General features: G+C 37.5%; 1 protein-coding gene across 1 annotated transcript; it reads right to left on the bottom strand.

Moving 5' to 3' along the window:
• Nucleotides 1-633: 633 nt before the first annotated feature.
• On the bottom strand, nt 634-11,811 carry LOC130408273 (short transient receptor potential channel 2-like). Its single transcript, XM_056731762.1, has 22 exons — nt 11,638-11,811; nt 11,280-11,421; nt 11,018-11,173; nt 10,336-10,502; nt 10,144-10,226; nt 9,905-10,068; nt 9,742-9,814; nt 9,313-9,533; nt 8,911-9,160; nt 8,134-8,149; nt 6,071-6,763; nt 5,772-5,981; nt 5,462-5,626; nt 5,203-5,377; nt 4,928-5,128; nt 3,730-3,892; nt 3,524-3,616; nt 3,245-3,437; nt 3,039-3,166; nt 2,876-2,951; nt 2,601-2,715; nt 634-1,562 (listed from the first exon to the last, which is right to left on the bottom strand). The coding sequence occupies exons 1-22, from the start codon at nt 11,680-11,682 to the stop codon at nt 634-636; spliced, it is 4,458 nt and encodes a 1,485-aa protein (XP_056587740.1). The 5' UTR covers nt 11,683-11,811.
• Between the last annotated feature and the right edge of the window lie 132 nt (nt 11,812-11,943).

The raw sequence follows: 11,943 nt of genomic DNA, 5'->3' as shown, positions 1-11,943 counted from the left end.
CCTGTTTATATAATTTAAATGTTTTACAATTTTAAATATTATTTAAATTATATATTTAAAGGTTATTTTTGCTTAAACTTCTTTAAACCTGTGTACAATGAAAGCTCTTTTTATATTAGCACATATTGTATTTTTTAATTTTGGAAACTACACAAGACAGGTTTATTAATTGTCATGGAGGCCTCAGGGAGCAGCCGCTGTGACAAACAGCAGGTGTTGAACAAGCTGTAACCTGCACACATGCTCTCTGGGGTCTATTATTCTTGTCACATGGCTTCTGTAGCCATATCAGCATTTACGTCTTATGTAGTTTTGATAATTGCTTTCTGAGTTATAGAACAAATCGATCACGGTTCCTATTGCACAAAATGATTGGCACATACACAGAATGTATGATTTGTAAGTGCTTTAATAATATTTCATGATGATTATGGGGTGACAAAATATTATGATGTTGAGAAACGTACCGGACCATAATGTCGCTCTCAAAGCAGACTGTACTGTATGTATAGATAGTGACTCCCAAATATATTAAAGCATTTTAATGCCTTAAAACACTAAACAAGTCAGCCATTTGATTGATTTGTGTAAACTAGTTTTGGGCTAATCCTAACTGGTAAAAACTAATCCCAGTCATTCGGGGCTGTTTGCCGAGAGGTCAAATTGAGATCCAAAGCCAGTGTCGTGGGAAACATCACTGCCGGTTGGCGACGACGATGCTTGTTTTCCACTAAAAATTAACTTCATGTCTTTCATCTCCAATTTTTCCTCTATTCTCTTTGCCAAAAAAGTCACTAAGCTTCCCTTGTTCAGATCAATGCTCATCTCCTCACTTTCCTCACTGCCCTCACACTGAGATCCGTCATTTGAGTCCTCCAACCCTCCATCATTTCCCTCACCGTCTTCGTTCTCCTGCATCTCTGTCCTTGCTTCACTTTCCTCCGATTGATTTACATCTGTTGTTTCTAAGCCTTCATCTGTTTCTAATCCTTCTGTGTTATCTGCGGCTTCGTCCCTCATCAGTGTCTCATCTGCTCCTCCGCTGTCTCTCTCGCTCTCGCTCTCAGTGTCTGTATTGGTCTCGATTTCTATGACTGTCTCATTTTTATCCTCTGTTTGCTCACCGTCTGTATTGTTTTCAACAATAATCTGAACGTCTTCATCATTTCCATCTGTCTCATCAATGTCTACTGTGTGTTCCTCTATAACATTATCTATTCCTCCCTCAATGGTCGGCTCTCCAGTTGACTCTTTATCTGCCTCTGTGTCACAGGCTGGAGACTCCTGCGTGTCTGTGGTTTCTCCATCTCTACCGGTTTCCTCTGGTTCATCTTCTGGCTCTTCTTGGTGAACAGGAGTCAGAGGAGCAGGCTTTCTCTCTGTGCTGAAGTCCTTGAAGTTGTTTTTGGCTCCAACAATGTACTTCCCCAGGAAAGAAGAGCCCTCTGATGAACCTTCTGAGATGTTGCTGGAGTAATCCAGCGCGCCGGAGTTGATCTGCTTCATTTCCGTGTGGAGTCGGACAACCACTTTGCTCAGCTCTGTGATTCTGTTTCCAACATCTATAAGATAGACAGGGATACATGTATCATGTCTTAAGTGTATCGTGTTTGCTTTCCTTACAAAAAAGTTGTTTTCCAGTGTGCATTTATTCATATATTTATTTTAAACAAAAAATGAATAACTAAATTGACCAAATTATGTTTTTCTTACTTTTACAAAATATACTTACATTTACAAATTTATCTACAAACTTGACTATACTGACAGAAAATATAAAGTTTATTTGGCATACAGTCTTATACTTTAAGGAATAATTAAGTATTAATAAATAATTATGCATTCTTTGCTTGTTGGCTTAGTTGTGCAACAAGTATTGAATTAGTAAAATATCTACCGAACTATTGAACTTGTAAACTAGTTGTGTTTTCAAGGTTTACTACTACTGTTTAAGTATACTTTTATAAACTAAAAAGTGGGACAATTTAGTCCCATGGAAGTAGTATTGAAATAGTACACCTAAAAGTATACTACTAGTACACTGAAAATAGTATAGTTCTTATACAAAGTAAACTTAAAATACGTTTGAACATAAGTATAGTTTTATAAAATCAAATGAAAAATGATATATGCTTATATACTGTACAAATTTACACATATGCATGCTTGACAATAGGTTACTGATAAAAAGGTATAAAGTATATTTGGTATAATTAAGTATACTTTGCCTGTAGCTGTTGTATAAGTATTGAACTAGTAAACTATTTATTGAACTTCTGAACTTGTAAACTAGTTGTGTACTCTAAGTACACACATTTTACACTTAAAGCATCTCTAAAAGTATACTTTTATAAACTCAAAAGTTGACCAATTAAGTCCCAAATTATATTGACATATTACCCTTACAAGTATACTACTAATAGCCTATTTTATTAATACTAGTACCCATAAGTACACTTAAGTATAAGTAAAATACATTTAAAATACTTAAGTTATTGACCTTGAAATGTATTTATATTTGTAAGGGAAATTAATGTCAATACGTTCTTTTATATTTTGAATATAGCTCACTGATAGCATGAAGGCTTTTTCTGCCTTACCTTTGCGTTTTGTCTCCTCAAACTCTCTCCTGGCAGATTCAATGTATCGTTGTACCAGAGCACGTATCACCTGATGCCTGTATGAAATTCGTCCCTCGCCTGTGCCCTTGTCATCCTGCATTGTTACATTTCAACAAGAAGAGTTTTGTCTAAAATGATGCACTTCTATAGAACATTTAGCAAAGAAGAATAAGAAGACTCTCGAAATGTAGTTAAGACTGAGCTTTAGTTTTGTAATGGATAAAATCGTGACCATGCAGGTTTGTGACGTGTACCAAAGATGAGATGGGAGGATAATCCGGAGGTGAGTTACAGTTGAGACAACAGCAGCAGATCTTTCTGAAAGTTCCTCTAAATATGACAAACAATATGTTAAGAACTCATTTGTTTCTCATTTAAATGATCAAAGTAAGTCGAAGACAGATTTTCAAAACTGACCGTAAGAGGTAGAAAAGGGCCTTAGGAGAGGGGATGATGTTGAAGGGAACAGGCATAGTCAGTCCTTCTCTAAAGTAGCTCAGATAGAGCTTTGAACGGGCAAATTTCCACTCCACATCAGCGTCATCCTGAAGGGACGGACATTGTAAATTAAACACCAAACACTTGCATCCTCTTTCAGGATCGTATTAAGGTTTGCCACCGACCTCAATTTTCTGAAAAGAGTTGGTGATCATGGCAATGAGCATGTTGAGAAGTACAATGACAATAATCAAAGTGTAGATGCCATAGAGGACCCTGCCAACAAACTCAGCCAAAGCAAACTCCGGCATATCCACATAAGTCTGTTCAGCTACACCAAACATGGTCCAGAAGAGGAAACGAAAGGTTTCGTTCAATCTATAAACAAGGAAAGAAGATAATTTGAAATGTTCTTGTGTGGTCAATGTTCAGTTCATTAACTTGGAGCAAAGAATCCAAAATACCTTCCAAGATTAGGAGAGATCACATATGGCACATAGGTGTTGTTGATGCCACACAGGAAAGCGGTTCCAATGATCACCAAAATAAACATAAATCTGGAAAGAAAGGACCAACATGCTAATGAGTGGAAGGGAAAGAATAAGCATGAAACCAGGTCCTTGGGGTCCTACTTTCTTCTCTAAAAAGCTCAGGACTTCATGCTAAATACCTCATCATGTCATCAATCATCTTTCCAATGGAGATCTGCAGGGTACCAAGAGACTCTTGTGCTGGCAAAATGTAGGCCAAACGGGTGAAGCTTAGCATGCTGGTCACTGCAAACAGCACCTCAGAGATGAACTGCGGATCCTCCTGATGCCATCTGTCACGTGCTGTACAGCAAGAAACAATCGATTATTTGTTCCCGCATGCTTTCATAGATGACTTGCATACTAAATTGGGATAGGGTCGGGATTTTACCTCAAACGTTTCGTAAGCATACTTTAAGTGAATTTTAATACTTAAGTAGAGTTCAAGTATATATTTGAATATTCCTATTAATAATATTTAATTGTATATGAATATATATTTTAATATATTTTAATAAATATAAATATATATAATATTCTTTAATATCAATGAACTAGTAGCACACTTATACATTTATTATTTAAATGCTACTTATTATTTAAATGAACTAAACCTGCGCACTTTAAGTTTTTTAAAGTACATTTTTAAGTTCACTTTAAGTACATAACATTAGTGAAGTTTTGGCACATTAGATAGAACTGTTTTCCATTTGAAGTGCAACTATACTAAGTTAACATATAATGTTTTCTGCAAAACCTGTAGCACATTTTTTTGTTTATGAAGGTGTAACCCAGGTTTAAATTTCTTTCTAGTTATTATTTATTTAAATATTTATGTTCATTGATTTTTGTTCACTGTTTTAACAGTTCAGGGTCATCATTACACAAAATAAAGAAGGGAGACCATTTAACGAATCCGTGTTTTGGTGCCGTAATTCTAACAGGTTACACACACCTGATACCAGAGGGGGTGCTACAAAAGTACACGTTACTTTATACTCTCTGTAAGTTACCAGTGAACTTCAAGAAAATAGGAGAAAAATGAGAAAAAACATCTAATAGGCTACTTAATCAAAAGAGAATATATAACTACAAGCCAAGCGTACTTATAATTCTTAATCTTTGACCAAGGTATACTAAAAATTATATTTCTGAGAACTGCATAAAAAAGATATACTGAAAGTACATATGTGTCCTGAATGCATCCCATATTTTAGTATAAAAGAAGTATACTAATAGTACACTTGAATAAACTTACATTTGTAAGGGGATACATGGATGACCAAATGATTTTTAGAAATGTGGACTGTATGTGTGTCTGAGTGTGTTATCTCTCACAGGTGTCTGTGAAGTAGATGCATTCATCTTGGCTCTCTGGTGACTCGCACAGGAAGATGCCCTTCAGCAGGATAACCATTCTCAATGCGAATGAAGCCAGATACATGCTAAGAACCATCATGTCCAGACAGTTCCACCAGTCCAGGAAATAACACCTCAAGCCCTCGATCCAGACCTCCTTACACTCGAACCAGAAGAAACCTGCAGACATTTCATGATATATTACTCATGCTCTCTTATTATTATTTGAGGTGTATTGAGGTTATGGGACCTACCAACCACCCAGACCATGTGGAAGGAGTTGTGCAGGATGTTCTGATGCCGAGAGGCGAAGCTTTCCCGATAAATCTCCATGGCAATGGATTCCCCCAAAAGCGTGATCAGAAACCACATATAGGAGGCAGAATGAAGGAGGAATTTAATCACTGGAATCTTCAAAATCTTCCCCAACTGACAAGAAAACATGGTCACAAATGCCAGTTAGTTTGAAATACTAAAGACGTCAGTGCATTTATGTCAATTTGAATAAGCAACCTTTGACTTTGGTGCGATCCAGTAGATGAGGCAAAGAAGTGGCATGGTCAAGAAGATGATGAAGGAGACAAGGAGCTTCCAGGTTGTTCTGCTGCCCTTCCAGCCTGAAAGACTCCCGCACCAGATGGAGGAGAGCACCTGCTGACAGATCGGATGAGCTACAAACTGCAAAACAAATACAATTTAATTAGCCACATTCACATATAAGTGATGAACAAAGTGTTGCAAGACAAGCAGGATTGGAGAATAGATGGATGGTTTCCAAAAAAGAAATGAACAAACTCAGGTTGAAACTTGAGATCCTACAGACCTGTTTTTGATTGTGATTGACAGCAAGTCTTAAGCGAGCCAGGTTTGGGATGCCCTCCTCAAAGGCCTGCTGGTCCAACTCATCCTCACTGTCCTCGTCTAAATGGCTGCAGCTGTTCAGGATGGTGGTGACCTCACTTTGATTCCTGCACATTCCCAGCAGCTCCACAGCAAACTCCTGACATATCTCCTCAAGGCTGAGGTACTGAGGCTGTATGAGGTAAAGAAAACAATAATTGTTGTTTTCATACCAGAGATCACACAATCATGATGTTTTTGAAGCCTCCTGCTTTACTTAACCTTAAATTCAGGTTCCTTCTTAGACAACTTGCGTAGATCCCGGCTGAGTCGAAAGGCACTAAGCATCGCATCTTCTGAGGTGATGGACAGGTAAGCACGGCTGGCAATGCCTCGGTAGGTATTGATGCGAGACAGTGAGAACTTAAGCAAGTCATACTGCCGGCCGTTCGTGCACTCCAGACAAGAGCAGGAGATTTTATGGGGCCATGGGATTTCGTGTCCTTTCTGTTTGAGCATCGTCACAATTTCATACAGATCCTTCTGACAGGCCAACGTCAGCGGTGTGACTCCAGGGGCAAACTGAGAATCATCAATGGATTGGTCAAAAATAGCCATAGAGAAGGAGCGGACGTCCATCTTATTTCCTTTTTCTAGATCCAGACGGTCGAGAAGACGCTTGACCACACGAGGCTGGTTGGTATCCACGGCCACCAAAAGAGCTTCGTGGATCTGCCGGAAGTCAAACTTGATGCCTTGGAGGAGGCTGTCCATGGTGTCCTCATTGCCCAGTCTGATGGAGAGGTTCAATGCTTCTCTCCATAGTCTGTCTTCAGAGTCATCAAGCTGACGGATGATGCCGTCACCCGTCTTCAGCAGAGATGACACCATTTGAATGTTCCTCTCGTGGATGGCGCCAATGAGCTCCGGCGGAAAGCAGAACTTTTTGTTCACGATCTCTCGCCATTGCTCTTGCTATTTAAAAATGAAAAATAACATTCAATTATTTTTGTTTTCATTTTTTATTTTATGTATTGATATAGACTTCTACAGACTCTAAAAACATTAAGAAAACATTCCAAATTTCATTTAATCAGTCTTTCTAGATGTATTGTGGCCATTCCAGTCCAGAGTCTGACAGAAAGTCATCCAATAGCAATTTGAAAGACTGATAAGATGACAAGACAGATTTAAATTAGATTATTGTGGAAGTAAATATTTTTAACTTTTCCTAAATACGTGTACAAATATAACTGCTATATTGCTTAAAAGTGAATATGAGTTTGTTTTCTTTGCAGTATTTGACGTCTGAAAAAATACAGAACTTTTCTGTTATTTTTACCATATCTCCAGTTATCATTTTCATCTTTTTATTTTAAATTTGAGAGAATGTGTAACTAAGTACAGTATGAAGCAAAAATGATAATTTTTTATGGCATTTAATTTTTCGTGGCTGTATATTATATTATTTTTTTAGTACATTTATATAAAACAGTATACAATATTTTTTATTAATTAATATATTATCTAGAATTATATAATGACCAAACTTTAAACATTTCGAAACATTTCTATATTTATACTGTATATCCCCATATTCCTAATAGTTGTAAATTCAACAAAAACATTGTAACTCTATGAACTATTGTGACTATAAGTACAACAGAATTTTCCATCATGGGGTCTTATTTGCTGGTTTTCCTTCATTATTAGGTCCAACCAATTTTTTTAATCAAACGCAAGATTTCACTTTTGAAAACTTTTGAGCAGTAGTGTTCTGTGAAAACATTACAATTAGACAAATATTAAAAAAAAATCAATACAGTATATATCAATACACCAAGGTTTGAAACCCATAAATAGGAGGTATGAATGATTTCAGATTATTTATAGGTCACTAACCAAATTTGCAAATAGGTATATTGTCATTTTTGCAAAAAGACACATTTTCTTGCTTACACTGAAATTCCATTATAAAAATATAACATTCTCAAGTTTTCCTCGAACAAAAAGTTTTGCTTAAACTTGTGGAGTCTATATCAACTCTAATGCATATTCTCATTGATGCAGAACATTTACAATAAATGCCAAATTTCGATTCCACATTTGAAATTGTTATACAAATAATATACTTACGTAAATAAACAATTGTACTGGAATAATATTACACGTATTAAACAAACATTTGAAGAATTTTCAGTTGCTCCCATCAAATTCATGCAATTGAAAAGCAGTCAAAATAACCAATGAAATAATTGAGTTAACACCAATAGTGTACATAACAGTAAAATATTTACTTTGCTCCCACAACTATTCACGTTGAATAAAATAATCATATTTCTTACCGTGAGGTTTTCCATCCTCATATATATATATATATATATATATATATATATGATGACAATATTATTACAGAAGGTCTCTATCTATGATTGATTGTCTCTGACATGTCCAATGCATATCAAGCAGCTTCAGACCTTCCCTCTTATGCTGATCTGAAGAGTCAATATAATGAGCGGAATGAGTAAACTAGTTCACCACAGCTAAGCTGCCTGAACACGCCTGAACGATTTCATTCTGAACAAACCAAATAACAGTTGCTGATCCCCAAACGACCGGCCAATTAAAAATGCAACAGTGACACTATGTTGCTTCCCATGAGCTCACTAAGGACACATTTTCCACTCCCCCCATCAGCAGACTTCCTCTGTTCAACACCTCTGTAAACACACTCATTGTTTTGCATAAACTCACCTTCTATTTTGGAACCAAGGAAAATGAGTTTTTTAAACATTCATATATTTCACAGTTATGAAAACATGTTCGCTTCAAGCAGTGGTTACTTTCAACAGCAAAAAGAGTGTGAATGATGTGACAACACGTTTATTACTGTAAACATCCGTCACATTCAAGTTTTAAACAAACATGAGGGTCTCCTTAAAAAATTAAACAAATCTATAAAACAAAAAACATTTACAGGATTTTTTACACTTCAGTTATTTACATTTACACAAAAATGTAAGTTTAGTCAGTCAGTAAACAGTCCAATAGAAACACGATTTCTGTTAACAATTTGCTATTTCTAAAGGTCTTCTAAGATCAGAACCACTGTTCTTTCTATTCAGTCCAGCCATACAACACTTGACTCAGCTGTGTCGCCACAGGTGCTGGCGTGCTGCTGGATGCGGTCTGGGGGGAATCTGACGGAGCAGAGAGGACACGGAACCATTGACTCATCTGTGCCCGCGCCAAAAACAGGAGAAGAGCTCTGTGAGGTCACAACCGCTGTTTCCAAGACTCCTGAAAACTCTGTTGGATCAGAATCCATGCAGGTGGAAGCATGGAGAGGCAGGTATGCCAGACTGAAAGACACTTCATGGACATACAGAGAAGATTAATGGTGTTTGCAGAAAATGGGACAACAAGGAGAAACAATGTTAAATGTTCATCAAGTGCCATCAAGTACCTAAGCCATGTGGTTGAGCAAAACAAAACAAATTTTGTATGTTTCTAAATGTACATACCTCCACAAAGAGGACACATGGTCTCAGGAGATATGAGGTCAGTAGAGGTCTGCGGAGAAGAGGATGTACGTGCCCACATGTCCGCTGGGCTCTGACTGCAAGGGCTACTGGGTTTCTCTGTTCTCAAACCTTTGGTTGAGCATGTTGAGATGGTTTTAAGTGTAGGAGAGGCTGCAGGTCTGGTCCTCTTCAATGCAGTGCCACGGTTTACAAGGCATTGTCTGAGTGACATCATAAAACACTGTATATGGGTCTATACATATACTACACATATATAATGGTGTCTGACCACAAAATGTTTAAAATCGATTAAGTTATATTATCAATACAACAACTAGTGAAATTCTTAAAATTCCTAAAAACAGGAAATAGGTTATTTTATTTTTATTTAAACAAAACAATGCAGACCCTTATTTTCTACTTTCATACCTTGCTTGTGCTTTCCTCTTGTGTTCCTCAGGGGTCCTCGATTTTACACTGGAAGTACCAAGGCCACTAGAATCTACATGAATACAGAGACACACTCAATATTTGTACTGTATTGTCTCCAAAAATACTTTCTTCTGATCTATTTGTCGATTAAATAACTTGCCTGGTGAGGAATTCATACTGTTGTTTTTCTGAGATGTTGTACTTGATGTAGAGCTCGAAGGGGATGTTGAAACAGACTGTCTATTAGACCGGGCAGCTATGACCATGCGTCCTGCCCAACTCAAACTCTCAGGGCTCCTTTTGGCATAATCTGGAGAGGCATCACTGTCAGAGAGACAAGGATTAGAAACATAATAAAATAAAGAAAAAGCATTGAATAAGATTCAACCGTCTACACACCCTGCGATTCTTCCAAAAAATTTGTTTTGGACAGCCGGGCTGGAGAGCCACTGTTTCACTGATGTCATCTTGTCTGGTGTGCGCTGTTAAACAGTTCATAAAGGTTTCAGTTAATTCATACCAGTGAACTGTAAACTTGACAGCTTGTTTAAAACAACCATCCATAATCTAAATCTTTAAATGTATGCTTACCAGGTTTTGAGGAGCAGGTGCTTGGCATGAAGTGTCTTCCGTCTGGTTTTCTGTGGAGCGCACGCGCAAAAACGATAGACCAAACTGTAACTGTTTGTTAAAAGGCTGTGTGCAGGTCACTCTAAGTCTGTCCCAGCTCTCCTCAGCAGCCGGAGAGAGAAAATCAGCTGGACAGAGAGAGAAGTTTAAAACATTAAAGGGATAGTTCAGCCAAAAACTCCAATTGGCCGTTTATGTACTCACCCTCAGGCCATCCGAGATGTAGGTGACATTTTTTCTTGAGTAGAACCATAAAGAAGATTGTTTGCTAAAGCCCTCTCTGCTACACGAAAACTTTAACCAAAAATTACGTTCAGTTTTATGAAAATATCAAACGATTGGCTTCACGAAAAGTCAACATATCGGCAGGAGCCGCTTTTTCGAATTATGTGCTTTAGGAACTCTTAGACAGGTGGACCCCATATACACACATTATATGAAGAAGAGAGGGGTGCAGATTAACCAAACAATCTTCTTTATGGTTCTACTCAAGAAATAAATGTCGCCTACATCTCGGATGGCCTGAGGACGAGTAAATAAACCGCAAATTTGAGTTTTTGGCTGAACTATCCCTTTAACTAACTAGTCTTGTGTATCTCTGTACAGTCCAGCAGTTGGCGGCAGATGAACATTTTTTAAACACCTTTTTTAAACATGCGCACACTTTGGCGGCCAGTGCCCTGCCTTGATTCGGCCGGAGTCATGAGTGTGGCGGTGGGCAGCAGCGTGACATAGGGATGATCCAAAGACCAAGAGGAACGGCCAACATCAATCTGAATAAAGGCAGAGCCGAAGTTGCCTTCAGAAACAAAAATACAAAGACAGGCTTCAATGTCAAATACATTAACTAAAATACAAGTATGAGAGAAAAGAGGTGAGTAAAAACACCATGTGAACAAACCCACCAACATCAATAAAGCCTATAGGAGCTGCACGCTCCATCTGTAAGTCCACCCTCAGTACTCCACTGCGGTCCTGCATACTACATAACCATGGCCTGCTGTTGCCATTGATGTCACACAGATTATCCACTTGATTCTTGCTGTCCTGTTATATTATATAAGAATAATCTCTTATTTAACAGCAACTATATTTATATATAACATGTTAGGCGTCCACTTTAATCCACTTTTACTGTATTCGTTATATAAGAAGAATAACGTTTTGTTCAATATTTTCACACTGTATTACATCGTGCTTAATAGACAAATATCTGAGTAGTATTTAGCATAATTCACAAACGTGTTAAATATATCTTTGTACCTGTGATGTAAACGAGACCACATGTTTTATCCTGATCGGAGCCATCGTGAAAGCTTTTCATGCAAAATAACAGCTATGAAACGACATAACACATCGCTTATGGTATGATATGATATGTTGATGTTGTCGTATTTGTTTTTCCCGCCAGCTCATTGCGCGATTGCGCTTCTTAACTTCGCACACACGTTCGGTACTTCCTGTTTGGACGAACAAACCTAAAGAAAGAAACGATGCCCTCTCGTGGCTCATATCCGCTTAAACATTTAGCAAAGATACTGTTTAATACTCTTCGATCTTAAGAACTGA

Source organism: Triplophysa dalaica, chromosome 19 (assembly GCF_015846415.1).
Source record: "Triplophysa dalaica isolate WHDGS20190420 chromosome 19, ASM1584641v1, whole genome shotgun sequence".
NCBI lineage: Eukaryota > Metazoa > Chordata > Actinopteri > Cypriniformes > Nemacheilidae > Triplophysa > Triplophysa dalaica.
Note: the sequence above shows the minus strand (reverse complement) of the source record. Positions and strands in the feature narration are given on the sequence as shown.

Bases quoted from the DNA above. Each gene is read 5' to 3' on its own strand.
- LOC130408273 (XM_056731762.1), bottom strand. From the start codon at position 11,682: ATGGCTCCGATCAGGATAAAACATGTGGTCTCGTTTACATCACAG. The intron at 10,227-10,335 runs GTAAGCATACAT...ACTGTTTAACAG, and splicing joins CACCTGCTCCTCAAAACCTG to CGCACACCAGACAAGATGAC. The intron at 3,617-3,729 runs GTATTTAGCATG...CTTTCTTTCCAG, and splicing joins ATGATTGATGACATGATGAG to ATTTATGTTTATTTTGGTGA.